Raw genomic sequence first — 19,958 nt, 5'->3', positions numbered from 1 at the left:
GTTATGCTGCACACAAATGGAATAAGCTAACAAAATAGCTTGGCTTGTAGGCTTGGGTTAATTAGCATTTAAAGCAAACACGGTGAAGCAGCAATTAGCTGTTATGCTGCACACAAATGGAATAAGCTAACAAAATAGCCAGGCTAGCTAAAAAACAAACTACCACTCACATGTTGTCCAGACAATCCGGAGGCTGTTTGAGACGGTTTCCCTGCCTCAAATAATCGTAGATCTCGCTGTTCTCCACGCCGGGATACGGCGTCTGCCCCCTGGTGGCGATTTCCCACATGGTGACGCCAAACGACCACTGGGCGGCAACAAGAGGAAGACGATGTGAGATTTTTTGGGATGGAGAGAGAGATGAAGGTGACGTCACGCGTGAGCGGAACCGACCACGTCGCTCTTGGTGGTGTAGACTCGGTCGGCCAAGCTCTCGATGGCGATCCACTTGACGGGCATCTTGGAGATGCGCCCCTGCCGGTAGTAGTCGCCGTTGTAGATCTTCTTGGAGAGGCCGAAGTCGGCCACGCACACGTTCATGTTCTCGTTCAGCCTGGAATGCGTTATTTAGGGTGTTTTATTCGGATTTAAGCCCCGCCCATCTACAAATGCCGCAAGATGGCTAATAGGAAAGTAGAACTGTAATTGGTGTCCAAGTATGTGTAACTTTATTTATAATTTTAATTTCTTTCTTTTTTTTTACAAAATTTTAAATAAACTATTTCCTAACATTCAACATTATGAAGAGAAAATAAACAATTATTTAAAATAAAAATTAATAAGAAAAAAACGGGAGTTATTTTAACTCATTCACTGCCATCGACGACTATAGACTTTAAAAATTAATTTTGAAATATTTCTATTAGTTTAACAAGAGTATGAATCCCTAGAATTGTTTTTATTGTATTAGAACAGATAAAAAATTTGTGATTAATCGTGAGTTAACTAGCGCAGTCATGCGAGTAATTATGATTAAAAATTGTAATCGCCTGACACCCCTATTTTTTAATAATCTTTTCTTAAAATTTTTTAAAACATTATTAAAAAAATAAATTGAAAGAAAAGATTATTAAAAAAATAAAATAATAAATTGAAAGAAAAGATTATCAAAAATTAGGGGCATCAGACGACTAAAATTTCTAATTGTAATTAATCGCACGACTGCACTACTTAACACACGATTAATCACATCAATCTGTTCTAAATGTACAAAAAAAAAAATCTAGACTTTCATACTCTTGTTAACAAAAATGGGAAAAAAATGTTAAACTAATAGAAATAGTTAAAATTAATTTTTGACGTCTATTGCTGTCAATGGCAGTGAATAAGTTAATATTATATTGGAAAGTTCTCAGGATGTTTATAATAATAATAATAATGATAATAATGATGATAATAATAATAAAAATAAAATTGTGATAATTATAATAATATAATGGTGATGATGATGATGATAATAATAATAATAATCAGAAGAAATTTGAAATGGACCAAATTTGGACATAGGAGGAGGATTCCACCTGATGCTCCCGGGCCCTATGTTGGACACCCCTGTTCCAAATGCTGACCCTGCTTCTCTCTTGCTAAAAGCAACCTCGATTATCATTAAACTGACCCAACGGTGACCTCAGACAGGAAGTGAAAAGAGCAAGCGGATGAGGGCCGTACATGCAATTGCGTGCGGCCAAGTCTCTGTGGATGAAGTTCTTGTTGCTGAGGTATTCCATGCCGCGGGCGATGTCCGTCATGAAGCGCACCAACATCTGGGACGGCAGGTACTGCGCCGCCACATAAAACAGTCCACAGTCATTCTCAAGTGTGGTACTGTATATGTCCCCTCCCCCTCCCCTCGTCGTGTCGCGTCACTCACCACGGGACAATCCCCCAGGCGCGAGTAGAGCAGGTAAGTGTGCAGGTCGCCATGTTTCATGTAGGGCAGGATGACCACGGGCGAGGGGAAGCCTTCGCTCTCCACCGTCTGCAGACACACACCTGTGCGGACGCACAATACGTCAACGTAGCAGTCGGCCGTTTCAACACAATGTGAAATTCTGCACTTGGGCCAAACATTGTGATATTTGCTGTTGTTTGCTCGGTTTCATTTTTGTCAATGAATGAGGAACAGAAAATAAAATTGTGTAAGACGGGGGTTTTTTTTCAAAATTATTTTTACTTTCTATTTTAACATTTTTAACTCATTCACTACCATTGACGGCTATAGATGTCAAAAAAACATTTGAACTATTTCTATTAGTTTACATTTTTTTCCCCAATTTAGTTAACAAGAATATGAAAAAAAATATTGTTCATTTAGACAGGGTTAGGGTTAGGGTTAGACATATAAAATTTGTGATTAATCGTGAGTTAACTATTGAAGTCGTGCGATTAATTACAATTAAAATTTTAATCGCCTGACACCCTAATTTTATCTTTTCTTTTTTTAATAAAAGATTACTTTTAAAAAGATTATTTAAAAAAAGAAAATAATATATTATTATAAATTAGGTCAGGCGATTACATTTTTTAATTGTAATTAATCACATTACTTCAATAGTTAACTCACGATTAATCACAAATTTTATATCTGTTCTAAATGTACAATAACAACTTTTTTCTAGGTTTTCATACTCTTGTTAAAAGTGGAAAAATAATGTAAACTAACAAAAATAGTTCAAATGATTTTTTTACGTCTAAAGCCGTCAATGGCAGTGAATGAGTTAATTATTGCTTGGATTAGCATCAGTTTGTTTTTATTATTTACATAATTTTTCATTATAACAACTTACAAGATTAGAAAATACATTTTATTTTATTTTTATTTTAAATCATCATTTTTGAAACATTTAAAATAATACACTATGAATTTATATAAAATACCAATATAAAATAAATTCAAATAATTAAATGAATGCAAAAATATTTTTTAAAAAAAGATATATATATAATTAAATGAATGCAAAATATATAAAAAAAAAATATATATTTTTTTATTAATATATATTGGAATTTTACAAAAATATAAATGCACACTGCATAAATATCCAAGCATCAAATCATTGCTGATCAATTCGAATCTGTAATGAGGCGAGGCGGCTTCTCACCGAGCAGCCTCATAACGTTGGCGTGGTCAAACTCCTTCATGCAGGTGGCCTCTCGCAGGAAATCCTCCATTTCTGTACGCGTGCAGATGGCGACTGAGAAACGCAAGAAACAAATTGGTGACCACTTTCCTATTAGCTGATATTTGGATTATTATTTCCCCATTTTTGGGGGTATTACTGTCTGTTAATGTATACAAGATGGTCGTCCACTCACTCTTCATAGTCTTGACGGCCACTCGGAGAACAGAATCCTCCTGCAAAAGCTGACCCTCCATCACGGAGCCAAACTCCCCTGCAGGCGCCACACAAACAGAAACACACGCAAAAAACATCACCAACAAGCCTCACAAAATCAGCGGCCATTTCTACCAAAAGCCTGACGCATTAATGTTGCAATAGGAAGCGCTTTTATTGGATATTTGAATGCTAATGTTGCTAACCTTCTCCCAGCGTCTTGCCCAGCGTCAACTTGTGTCGGTCCACCATCACGTCTTGGAGCTTCTGCCTCAGCTCGTCGCTGATGCCCAGACTGTTCACTGGGTGCACAAAAAATAATAATAATAAAAATTTAAAAAATTCACATGACAATATGTACGATATGTACATGTCAGGAAAGAAGTAATATAGAGAAATATGAGGGCATTCTAGCAAGATACATAAAAATCTGACCATTATAAGGCAGAAATATGTACAGTAATAAAAGTAATAGTATAATAATAATAAATCTGGCTGCATTAAAGACTACATTTGACCAGAGTAAAGCTGAAAACATGAAAACAGGGTATGTACAAATCATTTTTTGATACAGTATTTTTATAACATAAAATTAAAAATACTAAAATAATATATTTTATTTTATTTTAATTTTATATTGTCATAATTTAAAAACATTAAAAATAATACGTTAATAAGAAATAGAAAGCCAAGTTAAAATATAAAAACATTTCATTTCACATATTTGCACTTACTGTGTAACATAATTAAAATAATATGTTATAAATTAATGAAAATATAGAAATATAAATGAATCATTTTTATCGGCTCTCACTGAAGTATTGTTTTGTCATTGAAAGTTTCAAATTATGCATGACAATAACGATTTTATATCGTCATAATTTAAAAAAATTAAAAAATAATGTTTTAAATAAATGTAAAATAATAAGAAATAGAAACCCAAGTTAAAATATAAAAACATTTCATTTCACATATTTGCACTTACTGTGTAACATAATGAAAATATACAAATATAAATGAATCATTTTTATCGGCTCTCACTGAAGTATTGTTTTGTCATTGAAAGTTTCAAATTATGCATGACAATAACGAAATATGATTCTGTTATATTTTAAATACTAAGATTATATATATTATTTCTGATCATACTATACATTTAAACATGTACTGTATAAATAGATAGTTCTTAAATGTTGCTTCCGCTGTTGTTCTATATTGTTATTAGTTAGCATAATATGTTAGCAGGCTTCCTAATAATATGTGACATTACTATTTAAATCATATTAAAAAATAGCATATTAGTAGTAGTAATATAAAAAATCCGTTGCTGTATTACTCAAAACCTTCCTTAAAAAAAAAAAAAAAAAATTCCGTGGCTGGTTTCTATTTTGGGTTATTATTTTGATTTTTATCTCATTGACTGTTTTTTTTTTTTTTATGGTTAAAAAATGACAAGGCATCCATTTGATGTGCCGTTTGAAACATGGTCGATTTGCCCAAAGTGCACAGCAAGCCTATGCACAAGTCTGAGGTTCGACTTCAAAAGATGCAGTGTTGAATGCTGGGACATTCCTTCACCGCATCTTCATCTGTGAGACTCGTTTGGAGGCGAGCCGGGACTTGTAAGCCCCGTCGCCATAATCACTGTCACACAGGTGTGTGTGTGTGTGTGGAAATGTGCGTGCGCGTCTGCGTCTTTGTTGCTGTCTGGAATGATTGCGAGACGTCCTGGAATTCCGTTTGTGGAAACGCACGTGTTGTTTTTGCAGGCTAGATTCCTGCTGATGATAAGCGTCCACATTACGGCACAAGACTAAACATCAAAATAAGCATTAAGATCAGTCGAGTTTATCCACTTTATGTTGTGACTGCTGGTCCTGTCACTTCCTGTCAATTTCTACTCAAGTCCTCATTTGTTTAGAAACACCGTCAGAAAAAAGGTACCACATTCGTACCTTCCAGGGCAATTCTTTTTCTTCCTAAGAACCCGTTGACAGTTCGTTTGAAGTGCTTAAAGTTAGATTACGACTATCTTTAAACTGCATTCCATACAACAGTGGGCTCTTGAAAGGCATTCAAATAGGCCCAGCACTTCAATGTGTACCATTTCAAACCATAAGCTGCACTTCCATTGTGAACCCTGTAGGGGTCATTACAAAAAAAGTTGTATAATGAAAAACAAAAGGAAACCTTGGTTTCTGTGCAGTACTATGTTTACGCCACAGGGAGGCGCTAACATATCAATGACTATGGTAACATATCAATGTATTACTGTATTATTTATATATTGTTTATATTTATTTTTTATATTTACTTATGAATTTTATTTTTTATGTAGATCATATTTATTTCTGTATTTTATCTATTATTATATAATTTGTATATTGTGTTATTTATATATTTAAAAAAATGTGTAACATTAGACATTACATATCATATTGGAATGAAAGCACACCTTTTTCACAACCTCGTACAGACAAACGTAGGTAAATTTCCTTAATTGCAGCTATGCTTGATTTTTTCTGAAATTTGTACACAGAAAAATGCGTATCACACACTTTTAATTTTTTTCCCGATCACACTTTGTTGTCTCTTTGCCGTATGCAATGCGAGCTAGCAGCATGTCAGAGCATGTTAGCATTCCGAGGCTGTCAAAACTCACATGTGGCTTCGGTGGTCCTGCGGCTGTACGAGCGTCGCGCGCGGTAGCGGACCACCAGCTCTCCGCTCTGCATCATGGGTTCGAACACGTCACTAAAAACAATCACAAAAATATACTTTACTTGGCATGAACAAAAATTTTAACAAAAATTCCGTTTTGTCTTTGTCATTTGAAATGTATTTACGTATTTTGTTATTTCTGCAAATCCGTACAGAAGAGGAAGGTCAAACAGTAGTTTGAGAATTTTGTTTTAATTTACTTTTTTTTAAACAATATTTTAGACCCTTTTTTTTAATCTTACACTCAAATACTCATCTTATACATATCTTATAAAACTAAACCTAATAAAAAAATAATCTAAAATGAAGCATTTTCCCCACAAAACAAAAACAAAAACAAATAAACTTGGTTTAAATACTGATTAACTCATTCACTGCCATTGACGGCTATAGACGTCAAAAATAACAATTTCTATTAGTTTAACATTTTTTTCCACTTTTATTAACAAGAGTATGAAAACCTAGAATTTTTTTTACTGTACATTTAGAACAGACATCAAATTTGTGATTAATCGTGAGTTAACTCATGAAGTCATGCAATTAATTACGATTTTAATTGCCCGACGCGCCTAATTTTTAATTGTAATTAATTGCATGACTTCAATAGTTAACTCACGATTAATCATAAATTTGATATCTGTTCTAAATGAACAATATTTTTTTTCTAGGTTTTCATACTCTTGTTAACAAAAGTGGAAAAAAATGTTAAATAGAAATAGTTCAAATGATTTTTCTTTTTGTGACGCCAATAGCCGACAATGGCAGTGAATGAGTTAAAACTAACAAAGTATAAACGAAATAAAAACTGGAACTATAAAGAAAAATGCGACATTATTCTGAACCGTGGTCCATACGCACCCAAATCGTGTCTCCTTGCGCCGCAGTTTGGCCACGTACACGGCCATAAGTGCGCCGAGGGCCACGGCGCCGGTGGCGGCCATCACCACATACCACCAGTGCCACGAGAAGGCCGGCGGAGATGACAGACCTAACAAAACAAAACAAAAGTAGAGTGAAAATCTGACCTCAGTAAAACAATATGTCAAATCTGATCTCAAAAAATAAAAGCAAGATTTCACAATAAAGGAACAATATTTCGATTTATGACCTCATTAACGCAAAAAATATGTACAAATCTGATCTCATATCAGAAAGAATAAAAAACTATGCTTTCTTATTCTAATGAACTGATTATTTTTGATTGGATATTTTATTAAAAAAAAAAGTCAATGCAAAATTCTGTTAATCTAATTTACAATAAAAAAAATACCAATGGGTGAATACAAAATAAAAAGAAATAAGTCACTATTTTTTAATTACAATATTGATAATTATTTAATATAATTTTACAAAATAAATTTAATAAAATGAATACAAAATTGTTAAATTCATATGCAGTTTCTTTTTATTTGACCATTTCGATTCGCAATGACCAATGTAATTAATGAAGGAAATAAATGCATATGAAAAATATGAGAATAATTTTAGGGTACTTTTTTTTTTAAAATTAAAGCACCAATTACATGAGACCATTTAAGAAATTACAATCGAATGATATCGATTTTTATTATATATTCTGACACGTAACAATATAAAAACTATTTAGGTTAAATGGTTCTGAGTGAATGGGTAGGACGAAATAACTTTAAATTTTTAGTAGTTTATTTTTATTCGTACTACTTTCAAGCATGTCAAAAATGTATCTGTTTGCTTGTGTTTTATCCATTGCAGTTGACCTCTCCTGTTGCTTCTTCTTTATTTCTACTCTACTTTATTGCCTACATGTTCAAAATAAAGACATTTAACCAAAAATCTCCGGATACCAAAATAGAGGGGCCCGCATGTGGCCCACAGGCCATACTTTGGCCACACCGATACTAAATAAAGCCTGCTCAGTCTTCCACGTCTTTATCTGGCACAGCCTCTTTTGTCAGTCTGTCTGGCTCCATTAGACGAAGCAAACAGAGATGGCGAGCGCTCTAAATATTTATGAAGCGACGTCCCGGTTCACCCCCGCGCAACCTCGCCGCTCTTTTCTTCTCCCACAGATGAAAGAAGAAAGGGAAGTTTGTCACCGGGTTTGTAGGTCATCACTCACCTCGGAACTCTGGGAATATAAAAACAAATAAACATTGACGTTAGTGTTAGCCTAACACGGCTAACTTTATTTCCTTTACACTGCTTACGGAGTATCATTTAAAAGTCACTAATTGTATTTATAGGACAAAAGGGTCTGATTTCTTTCAAACAATCGTTTTAGTTTTTGTTATTTTTCATTTACTTCAAATAATTATAATTATCTTCCATATGGTGTTCCACAGGGTTCAATTCTGGGGCCTCTGCTGTTTTCATTGTAACTAATGACCTCATTAGAAAAGGATTTGGTGAATGTGCATCGGAAACTTCAGGTTCAGTACCTCCAACAAGATTAGGACCCACTAGTTTACGATGTGATATATTGTATTCTTTTTTTTTTACCAACCAGGAGAGACGAGCGTGAGCGTCTGCATGGGGCTCCAGGGTCCTTGGCCCGCCCCCGTGTATGCGCACACCCTGAAGGTGATGTTGGCGAGCGGGAGGGAAAGGTTGATTGACAGCTCCGTGTCCAGGCCGGCATCCACGACAAACTGGCCGAGGGGGAAGAGAGCGCACGCGTGAGTGTGAATGTGTGAGCGTGTGAGCGTTTTTGTACGCATGAGTGCACCTGCTTGTCGGCGGGCGGCACGCTCAACTCCACCAAGTACCCGCGCAGGTCCCCGTTGAGCTTCCCCGCCGGCTGGTCCCAAGACAGCAACACGTTGCTGTCGTTCCTCAGCGCCGTCACGTTGCCCGGCGCCTCCTCGGGGACTGAAACACACAACGCAAGCGCACAACATCACCACAAAGAAATTCGGAGAAGTACTGCCATTCTGTACTTGAGTAAAAGTACAGTTACTTGTGTAAAAATCAACTTTGGTAAAAGTAAAAGTACTCACCCAAATAATTACTCAAGTAAAAGTAAAAGTACAGGCTCTGAAATGTAATAGAAGTAAAAAGTATTTTTACCGGATGTTTCCTCCTACATCAATTTGGAAGATATTAGCGAATAGAGCAAAAATATTACCCTCATATTTACGGGTCGATCTAATTATCCAATTGCACGTCATGTGATCGCGTGTCATAGAGCCAATCACAGGCTGGGATGTACGGAACCGTGTGAAATGCTTGATATGATTGGCGGAGCCAGGATACATTGACGGATGATTTTTCTTCCAGGTCAAGTATTTTAATCGTTTTCATGCATTTAACTCTTTGACTGCCAGACGTTTTCAGAAACGGGTTGTCCCCAGTGCCAGCTGATTTTAAGCATTTTGACTGATCTTTCAAGGTCCATAGAAAATTATGTGTTCGGACTATGGAAACACACAAACTACCAAATGAAAGATTGGACTCTCATCTTTCATCAGAAAAAAAAGTTTGTTTCTACCTTATTCCGTTTTTCAGTAATCAACAATAGAAAATGGTTAGTTTCACCTCTGTTTTGAAACAAACGTCTTTTAACGTCTTTGGCACTCCCCCATAGGATTTTACTAAACGTTATTTAACGTTTTTGGCAGTCAAAGAGTTAAAAACAAAAGTAATGACCTTGTTTTGAAAAAAATGTATCATGTAAAAAGTACAAATACTCATGTTAAAATGTAACGGAGAAAAGTAAAAAGCAGACTAAAAAATAAAAAACTACTCAAGTCAAGTAACAAAGTATTTGTACTTCGTTACTTCACCATTGGACAACCTCAACTACCTCTGCCAAGGCTCAATAATTTGTAGTTTGTGTTTGCCAAAACAGCGCCATCTGCTGGATCTGGAATGAATTAATCAGAACTGACTGTTTAACAAACGACCTTTTTGGACTGAACTGGTAAAGAACAAAATTAACATTTTGGTATATATACAGTTAGCATGAGCAACGAACTAGCCAACCAACCAACTAATCAAGTTCACAAAGAATACTATTTGTGTGTTTGTTTTGTGTGTGTGTTTCTGTTTGTGTGTTATTGAATGATACAGTGTGTGAAAGGCGTTCCAGGCGGAGCGTGATGTAAATCAGGAAGTGTTTGGCGTTTGATTGTTTCCACATGCGCTGGCCTCTGGCACGGCAGCCAAAACAAGTCAAGCGCCCCTCCCTCCATGTCCCAACCACCCCCCCCCTCCCTTCCCAACTTTTCCTCTCCCCTTTCCACCTCGCCTCTTTTCTTTTCTGCGAGGGACATTCAAGTGAACAAAGACGACATTGTTGCAAAAAAACGAGTTTGCAAAGAGACGAAGAAAGACGACCCCCCCCCCCCCGAGAAAACAAAACGTGTCATGTTTCCCAACAGGTCTCCTGGATTCATTTCCAGCACAGATGCAGTCAGCTGTGGATCTTCTCGGCACAAACGCAACACACACACTGACGGCGGCGCTGTTGCGTGTGTGTTTGTGTGTGTGTGTGACTGTGTGGCTGTTTCTCGTCTTGGAAAAAGGTCAGAGCGAGGCCAAAAGCTGAGAGACTCCGAAAATAAAACGAGCGCTCCCACGGCAGGTCCAACATTCACGTCAACTTCACAACTTGAAGAAGCAGCCGCGTTTAATCGTTTGCATTTTGGCCGGAGAGGCAACAAGTGTTCCTCACAAACAGGCCGGAGAGAATATGTCAACAATAGTTGTGTCATGTTCGGATGCGCACACGCACACGTGTGTAACATGAGTACAAACATGACAAACAATTGAAAAACATGATCAATTTGGCTAAACAGGATGTCTCAAAACTTTGCCTTTTCACACAAAAAATAAGAAGAAAGTTTCCAAAAACAAACAAAACAAAAAAAAAAAAACCTTACAACCAATATTTTGGTTTTATAACATTAACTGCCATTGACGGGTATAGACGTCAAAAATGTATTTGAACTATTGCTATTAGTTTCACATATTTTTCCACTTTTGTTAACAAGAGTATAAAAACCTCGAAAAAAATTGTACATTTAGAACAGTTATAAAAATTTGTGATTATTCGCGAGTTAACTATTGAAGTCATGCGATTAATTATCATTGAAAAAATGTAATCGTCTGACGGCCCTAATTTTTTGAACATTTTTTTTCTTTTTAATTAGGGGCATCAGGCGATTAAAATCGTTAATTGTAATTAATCACATGACTTCACTAGTTAACTCAAGAGTAATCACGGATTTTATATCTGTTCTAAATGTACAATACATTTTTTCTACGTTTTCATACTCTTGGTAACGAAAGTGGAAAAAAAGGTGAAACTAATAGTACTAGTTCAGAAGATTTTTTTTTTACGTCTATAGCCGTCAATGGCAGTGAATGAGTTAATTTTAATATTGAATATTGAATTTTAGTCCTTGCCTCTTTATAACCAATCAAGTTGCAGCAGGATGAGTCCTGCCTTGCGAGATTCATAACGTCCCAACTACTGTCTTCAATAGCTCATCAGTACGGCACTAATATTAGGCATTCTTTGCAGAGGATAAAAAATATATGGCAATGTCCTCAAGTTAAACTATTCAAACATTTGGGTTTTGGATTAGTTAGATACTTGAATCCTGTTAAAAGTGTCTTAAAGATGAAAATGGCTGCTTCCACTCCCTCTGTGCACCCCCCACTGCTATTCTCCCCTTTGGGTGGTGGGAGGCAGTAATGGGAAAATAGTAAATGTTCCTCAGAGTATTCCCACCTCCCCTTTCCCCTACTCCCACCAACTCGCCTCTTTCTCTTTTTTTTCCACCCCTTTCTGTTGTTTTCCCACAGTGCCTTGCTACATGTGAGCTCATGTGAGGTCGAAGCCAAAATGGGGGAAGCGAGAAAAAGAGCGAGCACGAGAAAGAGGCCGGATTGTTTTTGTAGAATTCCTCGGTGGTGCCGTCGGTGGCGTCTGAAGAAGGCCAGTCAACTCAACAAGTGGTTAGCGCACAAATAGCAGCGCGCAGGAGGGAAACGTTTGCGTCTGGATGACACTTTTGAATAAGGACAGTCAAGAACATTTGTTGCCCAATGAGAAACACATGCGGAACAGACAAAGACTTAAGCTTAATTGTTCATGTCATCAAAACATTTGTATGCCGTTACAGGACTCGCACTCTTGCTCTGACAATACAAACAAAACTGGACATGTGACCAATTACTTGCTGTAGTTTTAGTGGACACGCGACCCCATGATTATTTTTGGCCATATTTCTAAGGTGTCCCATTGCTTTTGGTCCATGCTGTATTTATGCCCATATTTGTCACTTCCTGTAGTCCCAGTACTGTACTCATCTATATTTACCACTTCCTGTAAAACATGCGTCCTGGTACTTTTTACCATATTTGCCACTTCCTGTAGTTTTGTTCATGTTGACGTTGCGTTCCATTCTGTATGTCTGTATTTTTTGTCATTTTAGCAGACATTAATCCCATTACTTTTGTCCATATTTGGCACTTCCTGCAGTTTTATTAGATATGCGTACCATTATTTTTATCTAGTACTTTTGTCTATATATTTTCCCTTTCTGTAATTTTAGCAGACACATTTGTCCATTATATTCAATTTGTGTAATACTAGTAGACATGCACCCCCATTACTTTTGTCCATATTTGTCACTTCCTGGACTTTTAATGGATACATGTCACTTTTTGTCCACATTTATCACCTTGTGTAGTCTTAACATGTCCCGGTACTTAGTATGTATTTTTTGTTTCCGTGTACATATGTCGTAGTACTTTTGGTCCACACTGTAGTTTTAGTGTACACGGGTTTTTTTTTTTTCCCATCAAGATTTACTTTTAGTGGACACATGCCTGACTTCTTGTGTCCATATTTGAGTTGTGCGTCTGCCCAATGAGAACCACATGTAGCGTGCAGAGATGTTTGACAAAGACGTAAAGCGTGAGGGCCTTTTAAAATATGGCGGCGCTGTGACAAGATAACCTCCCGTCTTGGCTTTTCGTGACCTTGCTGAGAATTTGAACAAAAAAGGGGGAAACGCAAAGTGACCACACTTTGTATTTTCCTGTGAAAAGGAACAAAAAGCTTGATTGGTGAAGAAGTGAAACTCGACAGTTGTTTTTTTTAGCACAAACATCTCAATTGCATGCTGTCATCACTTCTCTTTTTCTTTTTTTTCTTTTTTTTGGGGGGGGGGGGGTATGGAAAGCACTGTTCATCTGTCGCTTGCCTCCCTCACTTGTCCTGCCTTGATTTCTACTCGCAGTGCATGCTGGTCGCTGGCATGGAAAATGGCAAACACGAGATCCAAACATTCGGCTTTCACGGCTAGTAACGTTTCCGCCGTCCCTCCTTTCTAAATGCAGCACTGTCCCTAAACATACCGTGTTGTGTTCGAGGACTGTGGGATGGAAATATCGTGACCCACACTAACCACACTTTGGATGTCCTCCATCCATCTTTTTTTCTGCTGGTGCTGCTAACCCAGCTGAAGTCTCGCAAGAGGACACGCTCACATTCACAACAGTCACCGAGTGGGAATGTGTCCCATTACTTTTGTCCATATTTGTCACTTTATGCACGTCCCATTACTTTTTTACTATACTTGTTCCTTCCTGTAGTTTTAAGTAACATGTGTCCCATTACTTTAGTCCATATTGGGCACTTCAATAGAGTCATAATTTATCCAAGTGGAGACTGAGGGCAAAGTTAAACGAAAAACAAACTAAACAAAAACAGACTGCTTAAACAGTAGAGAAAGCTGACTGTCTACATTACTTTAGTCCATATTGGGCACTTCATTAGAGTCATAATTTATCCAAGTGGAGACTGAGGGCAAAGTTAAACAAAAAACAAACTAAACAAAAACAGACTGCTTAAACAGTAGAGAAAGCTGACTGTCTACATTACTTTAGTCCATATTGGGCACTTCATTAGAGTCATAATTTATCCAAGTGGAGACTGAGGGCAAAGTTAAACAAATAACAAACTAAACAAAACAGGCTGCTTAAACAGTAGAGAAAGCTGACTGTTTACATTACTTTAGTCCATATTGGGCACTTCAATAGAGTCATAATTTATCCAAGTGGAGATTGAGGGCAAAGTTAAACGAAAAACAAACTAAACAAAAACAGACTGCTTAAACAGTAGAGAAAGCTGACTGTCTACATTACTTTAGTCCATATTGGGCACATCAATAGAGTCATAATTTAGCCAAGTGGAGACTGAGGGCAAAGTTAAAAAAGGAAAAGAACAGACTGCTACAGTAGAGAAAGCTGTCTGTCTACTTTATTTAAACTTCACAGCATGAGGACGTTGATGATGAAGAGAGAAATGTATTCAGGTGGAGACTGAGGGCAAGCAGGAAAACCGGGGCGCTGTAGCCAAGCTAGTGGGTCTCCTTTATTAAGTCTTCTCAACATGTCGATATTGAGCATGATAAAGAGGGAGATTTATCCAAATGGAGACTGAGGGCAAGTTAAAAAAAAACAGCACTGCAGCCAAGCGGAGACTATGGAGTATGGCATGTTAAAGAGTCGCCTTTATTAGACTGACCACTGTTTGAACCGCTATATCCAAGTAGAGACTGAGGGCAAGCAGAAAAACCGAAGCGCTGCAGCAAGTGAGGCCTGTGGAGTAAGGTAAGCTTAGCTAACAGGTCTACTTGATTTAACTTCTAAGCATGTAGATGTCGGAACAGACTAAGGAGGCAGATTTATCCAAGCGGAGACTGAGGGCAAGCAGGAAACCCAGACCACTGCAGTCATGTGGCGAGTGCGAAGTAGGCTATTTTTCGCGAACTCACCTCCTTCCGCCGTGCGCATCTCCACCCAGGAAGTCCAGTTTGACGGGCCCTGGCTGCTGTGACACGCCACCCTGGCAGCGTAGCGGCTGTGCGGCGTCAAGTCCTCCACCAGGTACTCGGGCGGAGGGACGTTCACGTTCTGATTGCGGATCATCTCATCTGGACCTCTGGAGAACAGCTCGTCAGCATGTTTGACCTGGAAGAGTCCAAACGGATGTCCAAAATGACAAGAGCGAAGATAAAAGAAAAAAATACCACATTCATGTTATAAATCACATTTATCTTAAAAGTCATGAATTCTTCTTCTTCTTCATGAGTATGTGCGCTTGATGCTGATTGGAGGACAATTTTTGTGTGTGTGTTTTTGTCTGCATCTTTGTGGGGACGCAAGCAAACATCCTGAGTGCTGCATCGGCAGAATCTCTGCGGCGCTCGCTGTCCTCGCTGCGGTCCACTTGGAGCGCTCCGACCACATGCGACTTCCCCGCTGCGGCTTTTGGAGCGCACATGTGCTGGAAGTCAGCAGTTTGTGTTTAGTGTCTGTGTGCACGTTTGTGTGTATGGGAGGGAGGTGTATGCGGTGGTGGGGTAATAGGTGTGTCCTTGCAGGTAAATCAGTGTGTGGGGGGTGCGTGAGCAGGTGACTGAGCTTTCAAACAATTGCCGCACTCACTCCCATTTGCACAAGTTAGCGTAAATTTGGGGGCGTGTCCGACCCCCACCCCACCGGGCTAAGCCGCATGTGTGTCATTCCTGACCCCGTGAGTCACGTCCAGGCTGCAAACAAGCATTTAATCTCATTGAGTCACCGCACATTCCCCCTCGTACGGCTCACACATCATTACTGACGCCTTTTCCTGTTTTTAAGATGTTCTTTTCTTTTTTTTTTTCTACTTTTCTTCTGACTCATTCGGAGCCCCAGACATGACTTGGGGAAAAGTGTTTTGAGTGTGGACATAATGTAGCTGTAGTATATTGAATGGAGCGCACCTTCTCTAGGAACGGTTAGAGGACATCTGGCTATTGCAGTTTCAAGTGAAGGTGCGCTCCATTTACTTACCCAGATGTCCAAGTTGTATTAAAACACAAATTCATATTTTATAACAAAAACATGGAGTAATAACATCATTTAAAAGAAAAATTCTTTCAAATAGTTTGTGCATCACGATTTCATGCTTCAATTCAATTAATTCTGTTGCTCCTTCTGGTGTTCCCACCTTGGCCACCAGGTGGCAGAATCCTGAAGTCAACAACCCTTGTTTTTGTGTAAACCTTGTTTTTCAAAAATGTTTTGGAAAAAAAGTTGTTTTTGTCTTTCAGTGCATTCATAATGTGTGTCAATTATACGCAAATTTTCCCAATTCACAATCGGGCTCGGTGCCCATATCCGGTCAATAGCGGGGGTCCGCTTTTGTCAAAAATAAAAGTAGTGGCTCAATGTAATGGAGCAAAAGTATTGTTTATTCTTTAGAAAAAACTACTCAAGTAAAAGTTAAAAGTATGTTGCATTAACACTACTCTGATAAGCACCATTCACCCAAAATGTTATTTGAGTAAATGTAATGGCATAAATGTAGAACATTATGATACATCTCTAATGGTACAAAAGAATAATGAAGCCCCATTTTTTTAAAAAAAAGTTTCTCTCTCATAATTGACATCATCGACTTTCTATTCTCAGCCTTCTCCAGCGAAGTATTAAAAATCCCCCCCACCCCCTATTCTGCCAGGCCTGGCCCCTCAACTTGTTGTTTCCCCGTCCGAGCGAGAGAGAAATGGGGGAGAGGGACGAAGGGTTGGAGGGTTTGCGCAAGAGGTACGAGGAGCAACTTTATTAGAAGCAGACGTTTAGGGGTGGCGCTGCTCGCCGTAATGGCCACCAAGAGGGAGGGCCCGCTGCGTCAGATTCGTTTAGGGAGGCCCACTTTCCCCGAGCGAAACCCGAGCCCGTTGCTCCAGGGGGACAAAGGTGGGTGTGGCTCGGGAGGGGGGAGGGGGGGCTGTCTTTTCTTTTTCTGGAGAAGGAACTCATTCGGAAAATTCACCTGCACTGTGCAGCGGATGACCGGGTAGTCGCCGCCGAAGCCAGGTTGCCATGACAACTGGAGACTGGTGGGCGTGATGTTGACGGCTCTCAGGTGGTGAGGTACGGACGGCAGCACTGATAAAGACACAGGTATCTTATTTGAAAATGTAGTTGACATTTTTTTTAGCCAAGTAATCCAATTAAGTCTGACTTGAGTCAAGTCACGTGGCTCGGACCCCCCTTTTCTCCTTACCGGTAATGGTGCCGGATCCAGAGGCGGCCACGCCCTTGCGGTTCTGGGCCTCGCAGGAAAAACTGCTGGTTCGGTTCAAACCTGAGTGGGGGGAAAAACGGGCATGAGAAGGCAAAACTTTTGGCGGTCCAAACGCCCCACTCAGCATTTTCTTAGAAAAAGAAAATGAGTGAGATGCAGTTTGAGCTGATGCGAGACGAAAAAAGGTAGAGAAGAGAGTTGTGGTTTCCGTGGCAACGTGAGTCAGTGGATGACTGTGCGGCGGCAGTCAGCACAAATTTTCCATCTATTCATTTTGTAGAGCGCTTGTCCTCATTAGGACTGAGCAGAATCAAACCCGGAACCTCAGCAATGCTAAAAAATAGACTGCCCAGGAAGATTGACTGAATTTTTGGCGAATACAAAATTTTGTCTACAGAATTTTAAATCCTAAAAATAAAAATCCTGCTTTGTTTGTTTATTTGGTATTTACAAAACCACTTCAAATGTCATTGGCAGGGCCGAAAATTTATTCTACTGTAAATTTGCCTTACCTGAGTGGCTAACAGTTTTAGCAAGCTAACTCATTCGTTGACTTGTCACTAAACAAGGCCCCGCCTCTTAAAGGCACAGACACGTTCAATGTAACAAATAATACAGTGGACAAAAATAACACTTGGATTTTACATGCATTTATTTTGGAAGCTTTGTATTGGTCTGAGGTATAAATTAGGGATTACGTTGCTTTTGTTTGACTACTACATTTTGCACTGAATTCTTGATTAACTCATTCACTCGCAGCCATTTTCATTGAAGCAACCCCCTTCGCTCCCGGCTGCTTTACTGGATTTTGACTGATTTTGCAAGGCCCACAGAATACTGTATTGTGTTCTATTGCTATAAAAACATGGAACCTACCAAAATAAAAATTTGAGACTTCTTCCATCAGGAAAAAAAAAGTAGGAAAAAGACAAAAATTTAGTAAACGTCGTTTAACGTTTTTGGCGGCATTCTTTTGGATTTTAGTAAACGTCATTAAACGTATTTTGCGGTAAAAGAGTTAAAACATTAAAATAGAACGTATTTATACGTTTCTGGGAGCAAATGAGTTAATTCAGTGTAGAGACACTTTAAGTGAGATTTTTCCAATGAAAAACATGTGCCTTGGTTAATTAAAGGTTGGGAAACACTGTTGTAAACAACATCACAAGGATTCTGTGACCACGCAAACAACACGTCCCAAAACTACAAGAAATTCATAATTTCATAATAAAGTATCCCAAATGCGGCACTTTTGTGACAATAGTTCCATACAAGCATCAGCGATGAGTAAGTGGTCCACGTTCCCGCCACACAGCTTCGACAAGTGTCTCAAATCCCGACATCAGCGTGCTCACACACTCGAGACATTCCACAACATTCACATCATGTGACCTCCCTGTGTTGTCAAATGTTCTCAAGTGGTGCCAGTTAGCCACACACACACACACACACACACACTGCTACCAGTGTGTCATTCATGGCAAGCTGGACGCACCAAAGGCTCTATTGTAAGGCGGGAGGAAAAAAAGAATGCTGATTTCCGCCGTGTGCCGACAGACCCTCATCTGGCGATTGCGCAACTTGCCCTCAAGTCTCGCGCGCAGACACACACTGGCGCGTGGATGTTGACCAACATCTGCTTTTTAAATGGAGCAGCTTCTTTTGCACTTGACAACAATAAACATGTGATTCACGCTGTCCTTTGTTCAAGAGGTTTGTTGTGCAGGAACACAAAAGCGGGTATGCGTATATATATTAGTGACACAGTTAAGCGGAGTTTACTGGAGCTAAAGTCCACCAAGATAAAAGCGTAGCCAAGTAGCAGGACTTTGCATCTCGAAGTCACGTGGATGTTCACGCTCACATTCGCACCTGAGGACAATTTTAGAGTCTTCAATGAACCTAATATGGATGCAAGTTTTTTTTGAACGTGGGATGGAAGGAAGCAGGAAGTCGAGATTCAAACCCCCAACCTCATAATTGTGAGGCAGACCTAACTGTATATACTAGCTACTGTACTTGAGAGTTAAAATATGACAAACATGCAAACTATGAGTAAACTAGAACGGCATTCAGTTGACCTCTGCCAAGGCTGAGGCGTCCCTCCTGAATTCATGTCCAATTCCTGCATACAGTATGCCCATATTTGGTAATGCCAGAAGATCTGGATTCCAACAATCTAATGGCCAGATGCCTGTGCAGGTGTGACTTTGTTCTTTCAATTTTCTCAGAGCCTCTCTCACGTTTTCCCTGTGCCTACTGGACGATGGTTTATGAGGTTTGGAGCAGCTGCCCATTCCACAGAGGTGAGTGTCGGTTCCTGCTCAGCAACCGTCCCAACTGTTCCGATGAGTCAAACCAGATCCCGGTACCAGCTCCCAAATCCTCTCCTGTGTGACTCGAGCACCTCCGTCCTTTCTTTTCAGACTTTTTATCTCGTCGAGTCCTCAGCCGAGCTATTTGTGCTCTCCCCTAAAGCACCCCCCCATCCCCCCCCCCCCCCCCCCCCCTTGTGCCTGAGCCGGCGACCACACGACCGCGAGCCCAGCCTCGGCTGGCCATCGGCCTGATAGCCTCTGGCTTCTCCTCCCTGATAATCTCCTTGTTGTGTTTGAGCCAAGATGTGTTGGAAGGGAGGCGGAGTTTACTTGAAGAATGTTACAAATTTCGACAGTGTTTTTTTCCAGGCTCAAAATATTCCAAAGTTCCTCCAAGGTTCTGATCTAATAATTAATTCATTCGTAGAAAACAGCTAGACACGGGTGTAGTTTTGCTCCTCGACGAATTGGCACTTAGCGCATTAGCATTTGACCCCAGTAAAAGTTTTCCGGTAT

General features: G+C 39.2%; 1 protein-coding gene across 1 annotated transcript in view; it reads right to left on the bottom strand.

The window, feature by feature from the left end:
* The window catches only part of axl (AXL receptor tyrosine kinase), a 29,981-nt gene that overhangs the window by 2,994 nt on the left and 7,029 nt on the right, over window positions 1-19,958 (bottom strand). The window contains exons 5-20 of the mRNA XM_077565945.1: window positions 17,104-17,184; window positions 16,870-16,985; window positions 14,825-15,020; window positions 8,761-8,903; window positions 8,539-8,683; window positions 8,151-8,163; window positions 8,079-8,092; window positions 6,915-7,044; window positions 5,998-6,089; window positions 3,542-3,637; window positions 3,316-3,393; window positions 3,102-3,194; window positions 1,871-1,992; window positions 1,669-1,778; window positions 394-553; window positions 171-307 (exon numbers count right to left, since the gene is read on the bottom strand). Coding sequence (XP_077422071.1) covers window positions 171-307; window positions 394-553; window positions 1,669-1,778; window positions 1,871-1,992; window positions 3,102-3,194; window positions 3,316-3,393; window positions 3,542-3,637; window positions 5,998-6,089; window positions 6,915-7,044; window positions 8,079-8,092; window positions 8,151-8,163; window positions 8,539-8,683; window positions 8,761-8,903; window positions 14,825-15,020; window positions 16,870-16,985; window positions 17,104-17,184 — 1,726 coding nt within the window. The remainder of the gene's footprint in view (window positions 1-170; window positions 308-393; window positions 554-1,668; window positions 1,779-1,870; window positions 1,993-3,101; window positions 3,195-3,315; window positions 3,394-3,541; window positions 3,638-5,997; window positions 6,090-6,914; window positions 7,045-8,078; window positions 8,093-8,150; window positions 8,164-8,538; window positions 8,684-8,760; window positions 8,904-14,824; window positions 15,021-16,869; window positions 16,986-17,103; window positions 17,185-19,958) is intronic.

Source organism: Vanacampus margaritifer, chromosome 5 (genome assembly GCF_051991255.1).
Source record: "Vanacampus margaritifer isolate UIUO_Vmar chromosome 5, RoL_Vmar_1.0, whole genome shotgun sequence".
NCBI classification, from domain to species: Eukaryota; Metazoa; Chordata; class Actinopteri; order Syngnathiformes; family Syngnathidae; genus Vanacampus; species Vanacampus margaritifer.
This window is presented reverse-complemented; position numbering and strand designations above follow the sequence as displayed.